Source organism: Hyla sarda, unplaced genomic scaffold (genome assembly GCF_029499605.1).
Source record: "Hyla sarda isolate aHylSar1 unplaced genomic scaffold, aHylSar1.hap1 scaffold_843, whole genome shotgun sequence".
NCBI lineage: Eukaryota > Metazoa > Chordata > Amphibia > Anura > Hylidae > Hyla > Hyla sarda.
In genome coordinates, this window is record NW_026610870.1 from 54,776 (window position 1) to 79,271 (window position 24,496).

General features: G+C 50.0%; 1 protein-coding gene across 4 annotated transcripts in view; it reads left to right on the forward strand.

The window, feature by feature from the left end:
- The window catches only part of LOC130347579 (zinc finger protein OZF-like), a 56,776-nt gene that overhangs the window by 8,386 nt on the left and 23,894 nt on the right, over positions 1-24,496 (forward strand). For 3 of the 4 annotated variants that reach the window (XM_056554663.1, XM_056554662.1, XM_056554665.1), the window contains 4 exons: positions 9,690-9,816; positions 9,920-10,011; positions 10,089-10,206; positions 13,401-13,496. In XM_056554663.1, the coding sequence (XP_056410638.1) occupies positions 9,690-9,816; positions 9,920-10,011; positions 10,089-10,206; positions 13,401-13,496 (433 nt within the window). The remainder of the gene's footprint in view (positions 1-9,689; positions 9,817-9,919; positions 10,012-10,088; positions 10,207-13,400; positions 13,497-24,496) is intronic. The other variant, XM_056554664.1, reaches the window with a different exon arrangement.

A 24,496-nucleotide genomic window follows, 5' to 3' on the forward strand; every position in this document is an offset into this window, starting at 1 on the left:
GAGGGGTCTGGTGATGATTAGAGAGGTGACACTGCTGGACATTATACAGTAATGGAGGGGTCTGGTGATGACTGGAGAGGTGACACTGCTGGGACATTATACAGTAATGGAGGGGTCTGGTGATGAGAGGTGACACTGCTGGACATTATACAGTAATGGAGGGTCTGGTGATGACTGGAGAGGTGACACTGCTGGGACATTATACAGTAATGGAGTAGTCTGGTGATGATTAGAGAGTTGACCCTGCTGGGACATTATACAGTAATGAAGGGGTCTGGTGATGACTGGAGAGGTGACACTGCTGGGACATTATACAGTAATGGAGGGGTCTGGTGATGATTAGAGAGGTGACACTGCTGGACATTATACAGTAATGGAGGGGTCTGGTGATGAGAGGTGACACTGCTGGGACATTATACAGTAATGGAGGGGTCTGGTGATGACTGGAGAGGTGACACTGCTGGGACATTATACAGTAATGGAGGGGTCTGGTGATGACAGGAGAGGTGACACTGCTGGACATTATACAGTAATGGAGGGGTCTGGTGATGACTGGAGAGGTGACACTGCTGGGACATTATACAGTAATGGAGGGGTCTGGTGATGACTGGAGTGGTGACACTGCTGGACATTATACAGTAATGGAGGGGTCTGGTGATGATTAGAGAGGTGACACTGCTGGGACATTATACAGTAATGGAGGGGTCTGGTGATGATTAGAGAGATGACACTGCTGGACATTATACAGTAATGGAGGGGTCTGGTGATGATTAGAGAGGTGACACTGCTGGACATTATACAGTAATGGAGGGGTCTGGTGATGACTGGAGAGGTGACACTGCTGGGACATTATACAGTAATGGAGGGGTCTGGTGATGAGAGGTGACACTGCTGGACATTATACAGTAATGGAGGGGTCTGGTGATGATTAGAGAGGTGACACTGCTGGACATTATACAGTAATGGAGGGTCTGGTGATGACTGGAGAGGTGACACTGCTGGGACATTATACAGTAATGGAGTAGTCTGGTGATGATTAGAGAGTTGACCCTGCTGGGACATTATACAGTAATGAAGGGGTCTGGTGATGACTGGAGAGGTGACACTGCTGGGACATTATACAGTAATGGAGGGGTCTGGTGATGATTAGAGAGGTGACACTGCTGGACATTATACAGTAATGGAGGGGTCTGGTGATGAGAGGTGACACTGCTGGACATTATACAGTAATGGAGGGGTCTGGTGATGACTGGAGAGGTGACACTGCTGGGACATTATACAGTAATGGAGGGGTCTGGTGATGACTGGAGAGGTGACCCTGCTGGGACATTATACAGTAATGGAGGGGTCTGGTGATGAGAGGTGACACTGCTGGGACATTATACAGTAATGGAGGGGTCTGGTGATGATTAGAGAGGTGACACTGCTGGGACATTATACAGTAATGGAGGGGTCTGGTGATGACTGGAGAGGTGACACTGCTGGGACATTATACAGTAATGGAGGGGTCTGGTGATGACTGGAGAGGTGACACTGCTGGGACATTATACAGTAATGGAGGGGTCTGGTGATGATTAGAGAGGTGACACTGCTGGACATTATACAGTAATGGAGGGGTCTGGTGATGACTGGAGAGGTGACACTGCTGGGACATTATACAGTAATGGAGGGGTCTGGTGATGAGAGGTGACACTGCTGGACATTATACAGTAATGGAGGGTCTGGTGATGACTGGAGAGGTGACACTGCTGGGACATTATACAGTAATGGAGTAGTCTGGTGATGATTAGAGAGTTGACCCTGCTGGGACATTATACAGTAATGAAGGGGTCTGGTGATGACTGGAGAGGTGACACTGCTGGGACATTATACAGTAATGGAGGGGTCTGGTGATGACTGGAGAGGTGACACTGCTGGGACATTATACAGTAATGGAGGGGTCTGGTGATGATTAGAGAGGTGACACTGCTGGACATTATACAGTAATGGAGGGGTCTGGTGATGAGAGGTGACACTGCTGGGACATTATACAGTAATGGAGGGGTCTGGTGATGACTGGAGAGGTGACCCTGCTGGGACATTTTACAGTAATGGAGGGGTCTGGTGATGACTGGAGAGGTGACACTGCTGGGCATTATACAGTAATGGAGGGGTCTGGTGATGATTAGAGAGGTGACACTGCGGGGACGTTATACAGTAATGGAGGGGTCTGGTGATGACTGGAGAGGTGACACTGCTGGGACATTTTACAGTAATGGAGGGGTCTGGTGATGACTGGAGAGGTGACACTGCTGGGACATTATACAGTAATGGAGGGGTCTGGTGATGACTGGAGAGGTGACACTGCTGGGACATTATACAGTAATGGAGGGGTCTGGTGATGACTGGAGAGGTGACCCTGCTGGGCATTATACAGTAATGGAGGGGTCTGGTGATGACTGGAGAGGTGACCCTGCTGGACATTATACAGTAATGGAGGGGTCTGGTGATGACTGGAGAGGTGACCCTGCTGGGACATTATACAGTAATGGAGGGGTCTGGTGATGACTGGAGAGGTGACACTGCTGGGACATTATACAGTAATGGAGGGGTCTGGTGATGATTAGAGAGGTGACACTGCTGGACATTATACAGTAATGGAGGGGTCTGGTGATGAGAGGTGACACTGCTGGACATTATACAGTAATGGAGGGGTCTGGTGATGACTGGAGAGGTGACACTGCTGGGACATTATACAGTAATGGAGGGGTCTGGTGATGATTAGAGAGGTGACACTGCTGGACATTATACAGTAATGGAGGGGTCTGGTGATGACTGGAGAGGTGACACTGCTGGGACATTATACAGTAATGGAGGGGTCTGGTGATGATTAGAGAGGTGACACTGCTGGGCATTATACAGTAATGGAGGGGTCTGGTGATGACTGGAGAGGTGACACTGCTGGGACATTATACAGTAATGGAGTAGTCTGGTGATGATTAGAGAGTTGACCCTGCTGGGACATTATACAGTAATGAAGGGGTCTGGTGATGACTGGAGAGGTGACACTGCTGGGACATTATACAGTAATGGAGGGGTCTGGTGATGATTAGAGAGGTGACACTGCTGGACATTATACAGTAATGGAGGGGTCTGGTGATGAGAGGTGACACTGCTGGACATTATACAGTAATGGAGGGGTCTGGTGATGACTGGAGAGGTGACACTGCTGGGACATTATACAGTAATGGAGGGGTCTGGTTATGACTGGAGAGGTGACCCTGCTGGGACATTATACAGTAATGGAGGGGTCTGGTGATGAGAGGTGACACTGCTGGACATTATACAGTAATGGAGGGGTCTGGTGATGATTAGAGAGGTGACACTGCTGGACATTATACAGTAATGGAGGGGTCTGGTGATGACTGGAGAGGTGACACTGCTGGGACATTATACAGTAATGGAGGGGTCTGGTGATGAGAGGTGACACTGCTGAACATTATACAGTAATGGAGGGTCTGGTGATGACTGGAGAGGTGACACTGCTGGGACATTATACAGTAATGGAGTAGTCTGGTGATGATTAGAGAGTTGACCCTGCTGGGACATTATACAGTAATGAAGGGGTCTGGTGATGACTGGAGAGGTGACACTGCTGGGACATTATACAGTAATGGAGGGGTCTGGTGATGATTAGAGGTGACACTGCTGGACATTATACAGTAATGGAGGGGTCTGGTGATGAGAGGTGACACTGCTGTGACATTATACAGTAATGGAGGGGTCTGGTGATGACTGGAGAGGTGACCCTGCTGGGACATTTTACAGTAATGGAGGGGTCTGGTGATGACTGGAGAGGTGACACTGCTGGGCATTATACAGTAATGGAGGGGTCTGGTGATGATTAGAGAGGTGACACTGCGGGGACGTTATACAGTAATGGAGGGGTCTGGTGATGACTGGAGAGGTGACACTGCTGGGACATTTTACAGTAATGGAGGGGTCTGGTGATGACTGGAGAGGTGACACTGCTGGGACATTATACAGTAATGGAGGGGTCTGGTGATGACTGGAGAGGTGACACTGCTGGGCATTATACAGTAATGGAGGGGTCTGGTGATGACTGGAGAGTTGACCCTGCTGGACATTATACAGTAATGGAGGAGTCTGGTGATGACTGGAGAGGTGACACTGCTGTGACATTATACAGTAATGGAGGGGTCTGGTGATGACTGGAGAGGTGACACTGCTGGGACATTATACAGTAATGGAGGGGTCTGGTGATGACTGGAGAGGTGACACTGCTGGACATTATACAGTAATGGAGGGGTCTGGTGATGACTGGAGAGGTGACACTGCTGGGACATTATACAGTAATGGAGGGGTCTGGTGATGATTATAGAGGTGACACTGCTGGGACATTATACAGTAATGGAGGGGTCTGGTGATGACTGGAGAGGTGACACTGCTGGGACATTTTACAGTAATGGAGGGGTCTGGTGATGACTGGAGAGGTGACACTGCTGGGACATTATACAGTAATGGAGGGGTCTGGTGATGACTGGAGAGGTGACCCTGCTGGGACATTATACAGTAATGGAGGGGTCTGGTGATGACTGGAGAGGTGACACTGCTGGGACATTATACAGTAATGGAGGGGTCTGGTGATAGAGAGGTGACCCTGCTGGGACATTATACAGTAATGGAGGAGTCTGGTGATGACTGGAGAGGTGACCCTGCTGGGCATTATACAGTAATGGAGGGGTCTGGTGATGACTGGAGAGGTGACACTGCTGGGACATTATACGGTAATGGAGGGGTCTGGTGATAGAGAGGTGACCCTGCTGGGACATTATACAGTAATGGAGGAGTCTGGTGATGACTGGAGAGGTGACCCTGCTGGGCATTATACAGTAATGGAGGGGTCTGGTGATGACTGGAGAGGTGACACTGCTGGACATTATACAGTAATGGAGGGGTCTGGTGATGACTGGAGAGGTGACCCTGCTGGGACATTATACAGTAATGGAGGGGTCTGGTGATGACTGGAGAGGTGACACTGCTGGGACATTATACAGTAATGGAGGGGTCTGGTGATGAGAGGTGACACTGCTGGACATTATACAGTAATGGAGGGGTCTGGTGATGACTGGAGAGGTGACACTGCTGGGACATTATACAGTAATGGAGGGGTCTGGTGATGATTAGAGAGGTGACACTGCTGGACATTATACAGTAATGGAGGGGTCTGGTGATGACTGGAGAGGTGACACTGCTGGGACATCATACAGTAATGGAGGGGTCTGGTGATGAGAGGTGACACTGCTGGACATTATACAGTAATGGAGGGTCTGGTGATGACTGGAGAGGTGACACTGCTGGGACATTATACAGTAATGGAGTAGTCTGGTGATGATTAGAGAGTTGACCCTGCTGGGACATTATACAGTAATGAAGGGGTCTGGTGATGACTGGAGAGGTGACACTGCTGGGACATTATACAGTAATGGAGGGGTCTGGTGATGATTAGAGAGGTGACACTGCTGGACATTATACAGTAATGGAGGGGTCTGGTGATGAGAGGTGACACTGCTGGGACATTATACAGTAATGGAGGGGTCTGGTGATGACTGGAGAGGTGACACTGCTGGGACATTATACAGTAATGGAGGGGTCTGGTGATGACTGGAGAGGTGACACTGCTGGGACATTATACAGTAATGGAGGGGTCTGGTGATGACTGGAGAGGTGACACTGCTGGGACATTATACAGTAATGGAGGGGTCTGGGGATTACTGGAGAGGTGACACTGCTGGGACATTATACAGTAATGGAGGGGTCTGGTGATGATTAGAGAGGTGACCCTGCTGGACATTATACAGTAATGGAGGGGTCTGGTGATGATTAGAGAGGTGACCCTGCTGGGACATTATACAGTAATGGAGGGGTCTGGTGATGATTAGAGAGGTGACACTGCTGGACATTATACAGTAATGGAGGGGTCTGGTGATGACTGGAGAGGTGACCCTGCTGGGACATTATACAGTAATGGAGGGGTCTGGTGATGACTGTAGAGGTGACACTGCTGGGCATTATACAGTAATGGAGGGGTCTGGTGATGATTAGAGAGGTGACACTGCTGGGACATTATACAGTAATGGAGGGGGTCTGGTGATGACTGGAGAGGTGACCCTGCTGGACATTATACAGTAATGGAGGAGTCTGGTAATGACTGGAGAGGTGACACTGCTGGGACATTATAAAGTAATGGAGGGGTCTGGTGATGACTGGAGAGGTGACACTGCTGGGACATTATACGGTAATGGAGGGGTCTGGTGATAGAGAGGTGACCCTGCTGGGACATTATACAGTAATGGAGGAGTCTGGTGATGATTAGAGAGGTGACACTGCTGGGACATTATACAGTAATGGAGGGGGTCTGGTGATGACTGGAGAGGTGACCCTGCTGGACATTATACAGTAATGGAGGAGTCTGGTAATGACTGGAGAGGTGACACTGCTGGGACATTTTACAGTAATGGAGGGGTCTGGTGATGACTGGAGAGGTGACACTGCTGGGACATTATACGGTAATGGAGGGGTCTGGTGATAGAGAGGTGACCCTGCTGGGACATTATACAGTAATGGAGGAGTCTGGTGATGACTGGAGAGGTGACCCTGCTGGGCATTATACAGTAATGGAGGGGTCTGGTGATGACTGGAGAGGTGACACTGCTGGACATTATACAGTAATGGAGGGGTCTGGTGATGACTGGAGAGGTTACCCTGCTGGGACATTATACAGTAATAGAGGGGTCTGGTGATGACTGGAGAGGTGACACTGCTGGGACATTATACAGTAATGGAGGGGTCTGGTGATGAGAGGTGACACTGCTGGACATTATACAGTAATGGAGGGTCTGGTGATGACTGGAGAGGTGACACTGCTGCGACATTATACAGTAATGGAGGGGTCTGGTGATGATTAGAGAGGTGACCCTGCTGGGACATTATACAGTAATGAAGGGGTCTGGTGATGACTGGAGAGGTGACACTGCTGGGACATTATACAGTAATGGAGGGGTCTGGTGATGATTAGAGAGTTGACACTGCTGGACATTATACAGTAATGGAGGGGTCTGGTGATGAGAGGTGACACTGCTGGACATTATACAGTAATGGAGGGGTCTGGTGATGACTGGAGAGGTGACAGTGCTGGGACATTATACAGTAATGGAGGGGTCTGGTGATGATTAGAGAGGTGACACTGCTGGACATTATACAGTAATGGAGGGGTCTGGTGATGATTAGAGAGGTGACACTGCTGGGACATTATACAGTAATGGAGGGGTCTGGTGATGATTAGAGAGGTGACACTGCTGGGACATTATACAGTAATGGAGGGGTCTGGTGATGACTGGAGAGGTGACACTGCTGGGACATTATACAGTAATGGAGGGGTCTGGTGATGACTGGAGAGGTGACACTGCTGGGACATTATACAGTAATGGAGGGGTCTGGTGATAACTGGAGAGGTGACACTGCTGGGACATTATACAGTAATGGAGGGGTCTGGTGATGATTAGAGAGGTGACACTGCTGGGACATTATACAGTAATGGAGGGGTCTGGTGATGACTGGAGAGGTGACACTGCTGGGACATTATACAGTAATGGAGGGGTCTGGTGATGACTGGAGAGGTGACACTGCTGGGACATTATACAGTAATGGAGGGGTCTGGTGATGATTAGAGAGGTGACACTGCTGGGACATTATACAGTAATGGAGGGGTCTGGTGATGATTAGAGAGGTGACACTGCTGGGACATTATACAGTAATGGAGGGGTCTGGTGATGACTGGAGAGGTGACACTGCTGGGACATTATACAGTAATGGAGGGGTCTGGTGATGACTGGAGAGGTGACACTGCTGGGACATTATACAGTAATGGAGGGGTCTGGTGATAACTGGAGAGGTGACACTGCTGGGACATTATACAGTAATGGAGGGGTCTGGTGATGATTAGAGAGGTGACAGTGCTGGGACATTATACAGTAATGGAGGGGTCTGGTGATGATTAGAGAGGTGACACTGCTGGGACATTATACAGTAATGGAGGGGTCTGGTGATGATTAGAGAGGTGACACTGCTGGGACATTATACAGTAATGGAGGGGTCTGGTGATGATTAGAGAGGTAACACTGCTGGGACATTATACAGTAATGGAGGGGTCTGGTGATGACTAGAGAGGTGACACTGCTGGACATTATACAGTAATGGAGGGGTCTGGTGATGATTAGAGAGGTGACACTGCTGGGACATTATACAGTGATGGAGGGGTCTGGTGATGATTAGAGAGGTGACACTGCTGGGACATTATACAGTAATGGAGGGGTCTGGTGATGACTAGAGAGGTGACACTGCTGGGACATTATACAGTAATGGAGGGGTCTGGTGATGATTAGAGAGGTGACACTGCTGGGACATTATACAGTAATGGAGAGGTCTCGTGATGATTAGAGAGGTGACACTGCTGGACATTATACAGTAATGGAGGGGTCTGGTGATGGTTAGAGAGGTGACATTGCTGGGACATTATACAGTAATGGAGGGGTCTGGTGATGATTAGAGAGTTGACACTGCTGGGACATGTAATGGAGGGGTCTGGTGATGATTAGAGAGGTGACACTGCTGGGACATTATACAGTAATGGAGAGGTCTCGTGATGATTAGAGAGGTGACACTGCTGGGACATTATACAGTAATGGAGGGGTCTGGTGATGATTAGAGAGTTGACACTGCTGGGACATGTAATGGAGGGGTCTGGTGATGATTAGAGAGGTGACACTGCTGGGACATTATACAGTAATGGAGGGGTCTGGTGATGAGAGGTAACACTGCTGGGACATTATACAGTAATGGAGGGGTCTGGTGATGACTGGAGAGGTGACACTGCTGGGACATTATACAGTAATGGAGGGGTCTGGTGATGACTGGAGAGGTGACACTGCTGGGACATTATACAGTAATGGAGGGGTCTGGTGATGACTGGAGAGGTGACACTGCTGGGACATTATACAGTAATGGAGGGGTCTGGTGATGACTGGAGAGGTGACACTGCTGGGACATTATACAGTAATGGAGGGGTCTGGTGATGATTAGAGAGGTGACACTGCTGGGACATTATACAGTAATGGAGAGGTCTCGTGATGATTAGAGAGGTGACACTGCTGGACATTATACAGTAATGGAGGGGTCTGGTGATGATTAGAGAGGTGACACTGCTGGGACATTATACAGTAATGGAGGGGTCTGGTGATGATTAGAGAGTTGACACTGCTGGGACATGTAATGGAGGGGTCTGGTGATGATTAGAGAGGTGACACTGCTGGGACATTATACAGTAATGGAGGGGTCTGGTGAAGAGAGGTGACACTGCTGGGACACTATACAGTAATGGAGGGGTCTGGTGAAGAGAGGTGACACTGCTGGGACATTATACAGTATTGGAGGGGTCTGGTGATGATAAAAGAGGTGACACTGCTGGGACATTATACAGTAATGGAGGGGTCTGGTGATGACTGGAGAGGTGACACTGCCTGGACATTATACAGTAATGGAGGGGTCTGGTGATGATTAGAGAGGTGACACTGCTGGGACATTATACAGTAATGGAGGGGTCTGGTGATGACGGTATCATTGTGTGTCAGGTTCCTATAAGGTGTCAGGATGTGGCGGTCTATTTCTCCATGGAGGAGTGGGAGTATGTAGAAGGACACAAGGATCTGTACCAGGACATAGTCATGATGGAGGATCACCGGCCCCGCACATCACAAGGTAAGAAGAGACATATATATATATATATATATCACTCTCACTACCTAGTAACATAGAAATCTATGCAGCACTGATGTATACATTCCCTGTGTGTTCCCTACAGATGGAGTCATGGATAGAAATCCACCCGAGAGGTGTCCCCGTCCTCTGTATTCCCAGGACTGTTCAGAGGGAAATGTCCCAGAGAACCATCAGGTAGATGACCCTAAAGTCTCCTCAGAATATAAAGTGATATAACCCAACATTATTTACATTTATTCTTGTGTATTTAGGGTGAAGATCTGATGGATATTAAGGTTGAGGTTATAGATGAAGAAGAGGAAGAGACGGGTGTCATGGCCGATCAGCAGTGTAAGGAGGAGGAGACGGGTGTCATGGCCAATCAGTGGGGTAAGGAGGAGGAGACGGGTGTCATGGCCGATCAGCAGGGTAAGGAGGGGGAGGAGGAGACGGGTGTCATGGCCGATCAGCAGCGTAAGGAGGGGGAGGAGGAGACGGGTGTCATGGCCGATCAGCAGTGTAAGGAGGGGGAGGAGGAGACGGGTGTCATGACCGATCAGCAGTGTAAGGAGGAGGAGACGGGTGTCATGGCCGATCATCAGTGTAATGAGGAGGAGGAGGAGACGGGTGTCATGACCGATCAGCAGTGTAAGGAGGAGGAGGAGACGGGTGTCATGGCTGATCAGCAGGGTAAGGAGGGGGAGGAGGAGACGGGTGTCATGACCGATCAGCAGTGTAAGGAGGAGGAGACGGGTGTCATGGCCGATCAGCAGTGTAAGGAGGAGGAGGAGGAGACGGGTGTCATGGCCGATCAGCAGGGTAAGGAGGGGGAGGAGGAGACGGGTGTCATGGCCGATCAGCAGTGTAAGGAGGAGGAGGAGGAGACGGGTGTCATGACCGATCAGCAGTGTAAGGAGGAGGAGACGGGTGTCATGGCCGATCATCAGTGTAATGAGGAGGAGGAGGAGACGGGTGTCATGGCCGATCAGCAGTGTAATGAGGAGGAGGAGGAGATGGGTGTCATGGCCGATCAGCAGTGTAATGAGGAGGAGACGGGTGTCATGGCCGATCAGCAGTGTAATGAGGAGGAGGAGACGGGTGTCATGACCGATCAGCAGTGTAAGGAGGAGGAGACGGGTGTCATGGCCGATCATCAGTGTAATGAGGAGGAGGAGGAGACGGGTGTCATGGCCGATCAGCAGTGTAATGAGGAGGAGGAGGAGACGGGTGTCATGGCCGATCAGCAGTGTAATGAGGAGGAGACGGGTGTCATGACCGATCAGCAGTGTAATGAGGAGGAGGAGACGGGTGTCATGGCCGATCATCAGTGTAATGAGGAGGAGGAGGAGACGGGTGTCATGGCCGATCATCAGTGTAATGAGGAGGAGGAGGAGACGGGTGTCATGGCCGATCAGCAGTGTAATGAGGAGGAGGAGGAGACGGGTGTCATGGCCGATCAGCAGTGTAATGAGGAGGAGACGGGTGTCATGACCGATCAGCAGTGTAAGGAGGAGGAGACGGGTGTCATGGCCAATCAGTGGGGTAAGGAGGAGGAGACGGGTGTTATGGCCGATCAGCAGTGTAATGAGGAGGAGACGGGTGTCATGACCGATCAGCAGTGTAAGGAGGAGGAGACGGGTGTCATGGCCAATCAGTGGGGTAAGGAGGAGGAGACGGGTGTTATGGCCGATCAGCAGTGTAATGAGGAGGAGACGGGTGTCATGACCGATCAGCAGTGTAAGGAGGAGGAGACGGGTGTCATGGCCGATCAGCAGTGTAAGGAGGAGGAGACGGGTGTCATGGCCGATCAGCAGTGTAAGGAGGAGGAGACGGGTGTCATGGCCGATCATCAGTGTAAGGAGGAGGAGACGGGTGTCATGGCCGATCAGCAGTGTAAGGAGGAGGAAACGGGTGTCATGGCCGATCATCAGTGTAAGGAGGAGGAGACGGGTGTCATGGCCGATCATCAGTGTAAGGAGGAGGAGACGGGTGTCATGGCCGATCATCAGTGTAAGGAGGAGGAGGAGGAGACGGGTGTCATGGCCGATCATCAGTGTAAGGAGGAGGAGACGGGTGTCATGGCCGATCATCAGTGTAAGGAGGAGGAGACGGGTGTCATGGCCGATCATCAGTGTAAGGAGGAGGAGACTGGTGTCATGGCCGATCATCAGTGTAAGGAGGAGGAAACGGGTGTCATGGCCGATCATCAGTGTAAGGAGGAGGAGACGGGTGTCATGGCCGATCATCAGTGTAAGGAGGAGGAGGAGGAGACGGGTGTCATGGCCGATCATCAGTGTAAGGCGGAGGAGACGGGTGTCATGGCCGATCATCAGTGTAAGGAGGAGGAAACGGGTGTCATGGCCGATCATCAGTGTAAGGAGGAGGAGACGGGTGTCATGGCCGATCATCAGTGTAAGGAGGAGGAGACGGGTGTCATGGCCGATCATCAGTGTAAGGAGGAGGAGGAGGAGACGGGTGTCATGGCCGATCATCAGTGTAAGGAGGAGGAGACGGGTGTCATGGCCGATCATCAGTGTAAGGAGGAGGAGACGGGTGTCATGGCCGATCATCAGTGTAAGGAGGAGGAGACTGGTGTGATGGCCGATCAGCAGTGTAAGGAGGAGGAGACGGGTGTCATGGCCGATCATCAGTGTAAGGAGGAGGAAATGGGTGTCATGGCCGCTTATCAGTGTAAGGAGGAGGAGACAGATGTCATGGCCGATCATCAGTGTAAGAAGGAGGAGACGGGTGTCATGGCCAATCATCAGTGTAAGGAGGAGGAGACGAGTGTCATGGCCGATCATCAGTGTAAGGAGGAGGAGACGGCAGTCATGGCCGATCAGCAGTGTAAGGAGGAGGAGACTGGTGTCATGGCCGATCATCAGTGTAAGGAGGAGGAGACTGGTGTCATGGCCGATCATCAGTGTAAGGAGGAGGAGACGGGTGTCATGGCTGATCAGCAGTGTAATGAGGAGGAGACTGGTGTCATGACCGATCAGCAGTGTAAGGAGGAGGAGACGGGTGTCATGGCCGATCATCAGTGTAAGGAGGAGGAGACTGGTGTGATGGCCGATCAGCAGTGTAAGGAGGAGGAGACGGGTGTCATGGCCGATCATCAGTGTAAGGAGGAGGAGACGGGTGTCATGGCCGATCATCAGTGTAAGGAGGAGGAGGAGGAGACGGGTGTCATGGCCGATCATCAGTGTAAGGAGGAGGAGACAGGTGTCATGGCCGATCATCAGTGTAAGGAGGAGGAGACGGGTGTCATGGCCGATCATCAGTGTAAGGAGGAGGAGACGGGTGTCATGGCCGATCATCAGTGTAAGGAGGAGGAGACGGGTGTCATGGCCGATCATCAGTGTAAGGAGGAGGAGACGGGTGTCATGGCCGATCAGCAGTGTAATGAGGAGGAGACGGGTGTCATGACCGATCAGCAGTGTAATGAGGAGGAGGAGGAGACGGGTGTCATGGCCGATCAGCAGTGTAAGGAGGAGGAGACTTTCATTTGTTGTAATTGTTCCCCTAGATACTACTACACCCATCATCTGATCACAATCTGTTCTATCCCTGTTTGTTCTCTACAGATGGAGTCATGGATATGAATTATCCAGAGAGGATGAGCGGCCATCACCCGTGTATGAGGGAAGTGCAGGAGGAAATTCCAGGAGGTGTTACCCCAGGTATGTAATAATGCCAGGAGGTGTTACCCCAGGTATGTAATAATGCCAGGAGGTGTTACCCCAGGTATGTAATTATGCCAGGAGGTGTTACCCCAGGTATGTAATAATGCCAGGAGGTGTTACCCCAGGTATGTAATAATGCCAGGAGGTGTTACCCCAGGTATGTAATAATGCCAGGAGGTGTTACCCCAGGTATGTAATAATTCCAGGAGGTGTTACCCCAGGTATGTAATAATTCCAGGAGGTGTTACCACAGGTATGTAATACTGCCAGGATGTGTTACCCCAGTTATGTAATAATGCCATGAGGTGTTACCCTAGGTATGTAATAATTCCAGGAGGTGTTGACCTAGGTATGTAATAATTCCAGGAGGTGTTACCCTAGGTATGTAATAATGCCAGGAGGTGTTACCCTAGGTATGTAATAATGCCAGGAGGTGTTACCCTAGGTATGTAATAATGCCAGGAGGTGTTACCCTAGGTATGTAATAATTCCAGGAGGTGTTACCCTAGGTATGTAATAATGCCAGGAGGTGTTACCTTAGGTATGTAATAATTCCAGGAGGTGTTACCCTAGGTATGTAATAATGCCAGGAGGTGTTACCCTAGGTATGTAATAATGCCAGGTGGTGTTACCCTAGGTATGTAATAATGCCAGGAGGTGTTACCCTAGGTATGTAATAATTCCAGGAGGTGTTACCCTAGGTATGTAATAATGCCAGGAGGTGTTACCCTAGGTATCTAATAATGCCAGGAGGTGTTACCCTAGGTATGTAATAATGGATATACAGGTGGAGTTCAGAGGTGTACATGTGATTAGTGGCTGTGACTGATCCTGAGTATGGAGGTGATATGTGACAGTGTGCATGCTCCACCTCTTCTCCATCATTTCTCTATGGGGGTTTCTGATATTGCCTTGTGCTGAATGTTCTTCAGTCCCATAGACAGTGATTGGAGGAGTGGGCGGGTGTGTGTGTGCACGCTGCTGCTGCCGCCGCTCTGTTCTGTCCAGGGACAATTTACTGTGGATAATGATTAGTCAGGCAGCATTTACACTGCATTGTTATACGTCAGCCTGTGTCCAAGTGGTTCATTAGCTCCGTGCAGTGGGAATCTTCATTAGAAGCTCTGACAAGTTCTCGTGGTTCTCTATTACATTTATTCAGTCCTTGCATGTCCCCAAAATCCTCCGGTCCCCAACAGATTGTGATTGTAGATCTACCCAAAGATCAGATTACATCTGTGTAGCTGCTCTACGTGACCTCTCGTACTAGAACCATCCGCAAGGGTAAAGGTCAGGACTGATCCTGTTCTAGAACCATCCGCAGGGGTAAAGGTCAGGACTGATCCTGTACTAGAACCATCCGCAGGGGTAAAGGTCAGGACTGATCCTGTACTAAAACCATCCGCAGGGGTAAAGGTCAGGACTGATCCTGTACTAAAACCATCCGCAGGGGTAAAGGTCAGGACTGATCCTGTACTAGAACCATCCGCAGGGGTAAAGGTCAGGACTGATCCTGTACTAGACCCATCCGCAGGGGTAAAGGTCGGGACTAATCCTGTACTAGAACCATCCGCAGGGGTAAAGGTCAGGACTGATCCTGTACTAGAACCATCCACAGGGGTAAAGGTCAGGACTGATCCTGTACTAGAACCATCCGCAGGGGTAAAGGTCGGGACTAATCCTGTACTAGAACCATCCGCAGGGGTAAAGGTCAGGACTGATCCTGTACTAGAACCATCCGCAGGGGTAAAGGTCAGGACTGATCCTGTACTAGAACCATCCACAGGGGTAAAGGTCAGGACTGATCCTGTACTAGAACCATCCACAGGGGTAAAGGTCAGGACTGATCCTGTACTAGAACCATCCGCAGGGGTAAAGGTCGGGACTAATCCTGTACTAGAACCATCCGCAGGGGTAAAGGTCGGGACTAATCCTGTACTAGAACCATCCGCAGGGGTAAAGGTCAGGACTGATCCTGTACTAGACCCATCCGCAGGGGTAAAGGTCAGGACTAATCCTGTACTAGAACCATCCGCAGGGGTAAAGGTCAGGACTGATCCTGTACTAGAACCATCCGCAGGGGTAAAGGTCAGGACTGATCCTGTACTAGAACCATCCGCAGGGGTAAAGGTCGGGACTAATCCTGTACTAGAACCATCCGCAGGGGTAAAGGTCAGGACTAATCCTGTACTAGAACCATCCGCAGGGGTAAAGGTCAGGACTGATCCTGTACTAGAACCATCCGCAGGGGTAAAGGTCAGGACTGATCCTGTACTAGAACCATCCGCAGGGGTAAAGGTCGGGACTAATCCTGTACTAGAACCATCCGCAGGGGTAAAGGTCGGGACTGATCCTGTACTAGAACCATCCGCAGGGGTAAAGGTCAGGACTGATCCTGTACTAGAACCATCCGCAGGGGTAAAGGCCGGACTGATCCTGTACTAGAACCATCCGCAGGGGTAAAGGTCAGGACTGATCCTGTACTAGAACCATCCGCAGGGGTAAAGGTCAGGACTGATCCTGTACTAGAACCATCCACAGGGGTAAAGGTCAGGACTGATCCTGTACTAGAACCATCCGCAGGGGTAAAGGTCAGGACTGATCCTGTACTAGAACCATCCGCAGGGGTAAAGGTCAGGACTGATCCTGTACTAGAACCATCCACAGGGGTAAAGGTCGGGACTAATCCTGTACTAGAACCATCCGCAGGGGTAAAGGTCAGGACTGATCCTGTACTAGAACCATCCACAGGGGTAAAGGTCAGGACTGATCCTGTACTAGAACCATCCGCAGGGGTAAAGGTCAGGACTGATCCTGTACTAGACCCATCCGCAGGGGTAAAGGTCGGGACTAATCCTGTACTAGAAACATCCGCAGGGGTAAAGGTCGGGACTAATCCTGTACTAGAACCATCCGCAGGGGTAAAGGTCAGGACTGATCCTGTACTAGACCCATCCGCAGGGGTAAAGGTCAGGACTAATCCTGTACTAGAACCATCCGCAGGGGTAAAGGTCAGGACTGATCCTGTACTAGAACCATCCGCAGGGGTAAAGGTCAGGACTAATCCTGTACTAGAACCATCCGCAGGGGTAAAGGTCAGGACTGATCCTGTACTAGAACCATCCGCAGGGGTAAAGGTCAGGACTGATCCTGTACTAGAACCATCCGCAGGGGTAAAGGTCGGGACTAATCCTGTACTAGAACCATCCGCAGGGGTAAAGGTCGGGACTGATCCTGTACTAGAACCATCCGCAGGGGTAAAGGTCAGGACTGATCCTGTACTAGAACCATCCGCAGGGGTAAAGGCCGGACTGATCCTGTACTAGAACCATCCGCAGGGGTAAAGGTCAGGACTGATCCTGTACTAGAACCATCCGCAGGGGTAAAGGTCAGGACTGATCCTGTACTAGAACCATCCGCAGGGGTAAAGGTCAGGACTGATCCTGTACTAGAACCATCCACAGGGGTAAAGGTCAGGACTGATCCTGTACTAGAACCATCCACAGGGGTAAAGGTCAGGACTAATCCTGTACTAGAACCATCCGCAGGGGTAAAGGTCAGGACTGATCCTGTACTAGAACCATCCGCAGGGGTAAAGGTCAGGACTGATCCTGTACTAGAACCATCCACAGGGGTAAAGGTCAGGACTGATCCTGTACTAGAACCATCCGCAGGGGTAAAGGTCAGGACTGATCCTGTACTAGAACCATCCGCAGGGGTAAAGGTCAGGACTGATCCTGTACTAGAACCATCCACAGGGGTAAAGGTCAGGACTGATCCTGTACTAGAACCATCCACAGGGTTAAAGGTCAGGACTGATCCTGTACTAGAACCATCCGCAGGGGTAAAGGTCAGGACTGATCCTGTACTAGAACCATCCGCAGGGGTAAAGGCCGGACTGATCCTGTACTAGAACCATCCGCAGGGGTAAAGGTCAGGACTGATCCTGTACTAGAACCATCCACAGGGGTAAAGGTCAGGACTGATCCTGTACTAGAACCATCCACAGGGTTAAAGATCGGGACTGATCCTGTACTAGAACCATCCGCAGGGGTAAAGGTCAGGACTGATCCTGTACTAGAACTATCCATAGGGGTAAAGGTCGGGACTGATCCTGTGCTAGAACCATCCGCAGGGGTAAAGGTCGGGACTGATCCTGTACTAGAACCATCCGCAGGGGTAAAGATCGGGACTGATCCTGTACTAGAACCATCCGCAGGGGTAAAGGCCGGACTGATCCTGTACTAGAACCATCCGCAGGGGTAAAGGTCAGGACTGATCCTGTACTAGAACCATCCACAGGGGTAAAGGTCAGGACTGATCCTGTACTAGAACCATCTGCAGGGGTAAAGGTCAGGACTGATCCTGTACTAGAACCATCCGCAGGGGTAAAGGTCAGGACTGATCCTGTACTAGAACCATCCGCAGGGGTAAAGGTCAGGACTGATCCTGTACTAGAACCATCCGCAGGAGTAAAGGTCAGGACTGATCCTGTACTAGAACCATCCGCAGGGGTAAAGGTAGGGACTGATCCTGTACTAGAACCATCCGCAGGGGTAAAGGTCGGGACTGATCCTGTACTAGAACCATCCGCAGGGGTAAAGGTCGGGACTGATCCAGTACTAGAACCATCCGCAGGGGTAAAGGTCGGGACTGATCCTGTACTAGAACCATCCGCAGGGGTAAAGGTCGGGACTGATCCTGTACTAGAACCATCCGCAGGGCTAAAGGTCGGGACTGATCCTTTACTAGAACCATCCGCAGGGGTAAAGGTCGGGACTGATCCTGTACTAGAACCATCCGCAGGGGTAAAGGTCGGGACTGATCCTGTACTAGAACCATCTGCAGGGGTAAAGGTCGGGACTGATCCTGTACTAGAACCATCCGTAGGGGTAAAGGTCGGGACTGATCCTGTACTAGAGCCATCCGAAGGGGTAAAGGTCGGGACTGATCCTGTACTAGAACCATCTGCAGGGGTAAAGGTCGGGACTGATCCTGTACTAGAACCATCCGCAGGGGTAAAGGTCAGGACTGATCCTGTACTAGAACCATCCACAGGGGTAAAGGTCAGGACTGATCCTGTACTAGAACCATCCACAGGGGTAAAGGTCAGGACTGATCCTGTACTAGAACCATCCACAGGGTTAAAGATCGGGACTGATCCTGTACTAGAACCATCCGCAGGGGTAAAGGTCAGGACTGATCCTGTACTAGAACCATCCGCAGGGGTAAAGGTCAGGACTGATCCTGTACTAGAACCATCCATAGGGGTAAAGGTCAGGACTCCTGTACTAGAACCATCCGCAGGGGTAAAGGTCGGGACTGATCATGTACTAGAACCATCCGCAGGGGTAAAGGTCAGGACTGATCCTGTACTAGAACCATCCGCAGGGGTAAAGGTCAGGACTGATCCTGTACTAGAACCATCCGCAGGGGTAAAGGTCAGGACTGATCCTGTACTAGAACCATCCGCAGGGGTAAAGGTCAGGACTGATCCTGTACTAGAACCATCCGCAGGGGTAAAGGTCAGGACTGATCCTGTACTAGAACCATCCGCAGGGGTAAAGGTCAGGACTGATCCTGTACTAGAACCATCCGCAGGGGTAAAGGTCAGGACTGATCCTGTACTAGAACCATCCACAGGGGTAAAGGTCAGGACTGATCCTGTACTAGAACCATCCGCAGGGGTAAAGGTCGGGACTAATCCTGTACTAGAACCATATGCAGAGGTAAAGGTCGGGACTGATCCTGTACTAGAACCATCCGCAGGGGTAAAGGTCAGGACTGATCCTGTACTAGAACCATCCACAGGGGTAAAGGTCAGGACTGATCCTGTACTAGAACCATCCGCAGGGGTAAAGGTCAGGATTGATCCTGTACTAGAACCATCCGCAGGGGTAAAGGTCAGGATTGATCCTGTACTAGAACCATCCGCAGGGGTAAAGGTCAGGACTGATCCTGTACTAGAACCATCCGCAGGGGTAAAGGTCAGGACTGATCCTGTACTAGAACCATCCGCAGGGGTAAAGGTCAGGATTGATCCTGTACTAGAACCATCCGCAGGGGTAAAGGTCAGGACTGATCCTGTACTAGAACCATCCGCAGGGGTAAAGGTCAGGATTGATCCTGTACTAGAACCATCCGCAGGGGTAAAGGTCAGGACTGATCCTGTACTAGAACCATCCACAGGGGTAAAGGTCAGGACTGATCCTGTACTAGAACCATCCGCAGGGGTAAAGGTCAGGATTGATCCTGTACTAGAACCATCCACAGGGGTAAAGGTCGGGACTGATCCTGTACTAGAACCATCCGCAGGGGTAAAGGTCAGGACTGATCCTGTACTAGAACCATCCACAGGGGTAAAGGTCAGGACTGATCCTGTACTAGAACCATCCGCAGGGGTAAAGGTCAGGATTGATCCTGTACTAGAACCATCCGCAGGGGTAAAGGTCAGGACTGATCCTGTACTAGAACCATCCGCAGGGGTAAAGGTCAGGACTGATCCTGTACTAGAACCATCCGCAGGGGTAAAGGTCAGGACTGATCCTGTACTAGAACCATCCGCAGGGGTAAAGGTCAGGACTGATCCTGTACTAGAACCATCCGCAGGGGTAAAGGTCAGGACTGATCCTGTACTAGAACCATCCGCAGGGGTAAAGGTCAGGACTGATCCTGTACTAGAACCATCCGCAGGGGTAAAGGTCAGGATTGATCCTGTACTAGAACCATCCGCAGGGGTAAAGGTCAGGACTGATCCTGTACTAGAACCATCCGCAGGGGTAAAGGTCAGGATTGATCCTGTACTAGAACCATCCGCAGGGGTAAAGGTCAGGACTGATCCTGTACTAGAACCATCCGCAGGGGTAAAGGTCAGGACTGATCCTGTACTAGAACCATCCGCAGGGGTAAAGGTCAGGACTGATCCTGTACTAGAACCATCCGCAGGGGTAAAGGTCAGGACTGATCCTGTACTAGAACCATCCGCAGGGGTAAAGGTCAGGACTGATCCTGTACTAGAACCATCCACAGGGGTAAAGGTCAGGACTGATCCTGTACTAGAACCATCCGCAGGGTTAAAGGTCAGGACTGATCCTGTACTAGAACCATCCGCAGGGCTAAAGGTCAGGACTGATCCTGTACTAGAACCATCCACAGGGGTAAAGGTCAGGACTGATCCTGTACTAGAACCATCCGCAGGGGTAAAGGTCAGGATTGATCCTGTACTAGAACCATCCGCAGGGGTAAAGGTCAGGATTGATCCTGTACTAGAACCATCCGCAGGGTTAAAGGTCAGGACTGATCCTGTACTAGAACCATCCGCAGGGCTAAAGGTCAGGACTGATCCTGTACTAGAACCATCCACAGGGGTAAAGGTCAGGACTGATCCTGTAGTTCTATCAGATATTCCATAATATACTGCACTAATATATATATACACACACCTCTGTATACTGCCCCGTATATATATATATATATATATATATATATATATACACACATACCTCCGTATACTGCCCCATATATATACACACCTCTGTATACTGCCCCATATATATATACACACACCTCTGTATACTGCCCCATATATATATACACACACCTCTGTATACTGCCCCATATATATATATACACACACCTCTGTATACTGCCCCATATATATATATATACACACACCTCTGTATACTGCCCCATATATATATATATATATATATACACACACCTCTGTATACTGCCCCATATATATATATATATATATACACACACCTCTGTATACTGCCCCGTATATATATATATATATATATATATATACACACATACCTCCGTATACTGCCCCATATATATACACACCTCTGTATACTGCCCCATATATATATACACACACCTCTGTATACTGCCCCATATATATATACACACACCTCTGTATACTGCCCCATATATATATATACACACACCTCTGTATACTGCCCCATATATATATATATACACACACCTCTGTATACTGCCCCATATATATATACACACACCTCTGTATACTGCCCCATATATATATACACACACCTCTGTATACTGCCCCATATATATATATATATACACACACCTCTGTATACTGCCCCATATATATATATACACACACACCTCTGTATACTGCCCCATATATATATATATATATATATACACACACCTCTGTATACTGCCCCATATATATATACACACACCTCCGTATACTGCCCCATATATATATACACACACCTCTGTATACTGCCCCATATATATTATATATACACACACCTCCGTATACTGCCCCATATATATATACATATATACACACACCTCTGTATACTGCCCCGTATATATACACACACCTCCGTATGCTGCCCCATATATATACACACACACCTCTGTATACTGCCCCATATATATACACACACCTCTGTATACTGCCCCATATATATATACACACACACCTCTGTATACTGCCCCATATATATATATATATATATATACATACACACCTCTGTATACTGCCCCATATATATATATATATATATATACATACACACCTCTGTATACTGCCCCATATATATATATACACACACCTATGTATACTGCCCCATATATATATACACACACCTCCGTATACTGCCCCATATATATATATACACACACCTCTGTATACTGCCCCATATATATATACACACATACCTCCATATACTGCCCCATATATATATACACACCTCTGTATACTGCCCCATATATATACACACACCTCTGTATACTGCCCCATATATATATACACACACCTCCGTATACTGCCCCATATATATATATATATATATATATATATATATATATATATATACACACACCTCTGTATACTGCCCCATATATATATATACACATACCTCTGTATACTGCCCCATATATATATACACATACCTCCGTATACTGCCCCATATATATATATATATACACACACCTCTGTATACTGCCCCATATATATACACACACACCTCCGTATACTGCCCCATATATATATATATATATATATACACATACCTCCGTATACTGCCCCATATATATATACACATACCTCCGTATACTGCCCCATATATATATACACACACCTCTGTATACTGCCCCATATATATATATATATATATATATATATATATATACACACCTCCATATACTGCCCCATATATATACACACACCTCCGTATACTGCCCCATATATATATATACACACACCTCTGTATACTGCCCCATATATATATATACATATATATATATATATATATATATGTCGCTGTAGGGGGAGACACACGGACCCTGTTATGTCGCTGTAGGGGGAGACATACGGACCCTGTTATGTCGCTGTAGGGGGAGACACACGGACCCTGTTATGTCGCTGTAGGGGGGAGACACACGGACCCGGTTATGTCGCTGTAGGGGGAGACACACGGACCCTGTTATGTTGCTGTAGGGGGAGACACACGGACCCTGTTATGTCGCTGTAGGGGGAGACACACGGACCCTGTTATGTTGCTGTAGGGGGAGACACACGGACCCTGTTATGTCGCTGTAGGGGGAGACACACGGACCCGGTTATGTCGCTGTAGGGGGAGACACACGGACCCTGTTATGTCGCTGTAGGGGGAGACACACGGACCCTGTTATGTCGCTGTAGGGGGAGACACACGGACCCTGTTATGTCGCTGTAGGGGGAGACACACGGACCCTGTTATGTCGCTGTAGGGGGAGACACGCGGACCCGGTTATGTCGCTGTAGGGGGAGACACGCGGACCCTGTTATGTCGCTGTGGGGGGAGACACACGGACCCTGTTATGTTGCTGTAGGGGGAGACACACGGACCCTATTATGTCGCTGTAGGGGGAGACACACGGACCCTGTTATGTCGCTGTAGGGGGAGACACACGGACCCTGTTATGTCGCTGTAGGGGGAGACACACGGACCCTGTTATGTCACTGTAGGGGGAGACACGCGGACCCTGTTATGTCGCTGTAGGGGGAGGCACACGACCCTGTTATGTCGCTGTAGGGGGAGACACACGGACCCTGTTATGTCGCTGTAGGGGGAGACATACGGACCCTGTTATGTCGCTGTAGGGGGAGACACACGGACCCTGTTATGTCGCTGTAGGGGGAGACACACGGACCCTGTTATGTCACTGTAGGGGGAGACACACGGACCCTGTTATGTCGCTGTAGGGGGAGACACACGGACCCTGTTATGTCGCTGTAGGGGGAGACACACGGACCCTGTTATGTCGCTGTAGGGGGAGACACACGGACCCTGTTATGTCGCTGTCGGGGGAGACACACGGACCCGGTTATGTCGCTGTAGGGGGAGACACACGGACCCTGTTATGTCGCTGTAGGGGGAGACACGCGGACCCTGTTATGTCGCTGTAGGGGGAGACACGCGGACCCTGTTATGTCGCTGTAGGGGGAGACACGCGGACCCTGTTATGTCGCTGTAGGGGGAGACACGCGGACCCTGTTATGTCGCTGTAGGGGGAGACACGCGGACCCTGTTATGTCGCTGTAGGGGGAGACACGGGGACCCGGTTATGTCGCTGTAGGGGGAGACACACGGACCCTGTTATGTCGCTGTAGGGGGAGACACGGGGACCCTGTTATGTCGCTGTAGGGGGAGACACGCGGACCCTGTTATGTCGCTGTGGGGGGAGACACGCGGACCCTGTTATGTTGCTGTAGGGGGAGACACACGGACCCTGTTATGTCGCTGTAGGGGGGAGACACACGGACCCGGTTATGTCGCTGTAGGGGGAGACACACGGACCCTGTTATGTTGCTGTAGGGGGAGACACACGGACCTTGTTATGTTGCTGTAGGGGGAGACACACGGACCCTGTTATGTCGCTGTAGGGGGAGACACACGGACCCTGTTATGTCGCTGTAGGGGGAGACACACGGACCCTGTTATGTCGCTGTAGGGGGGAGACACACGGAC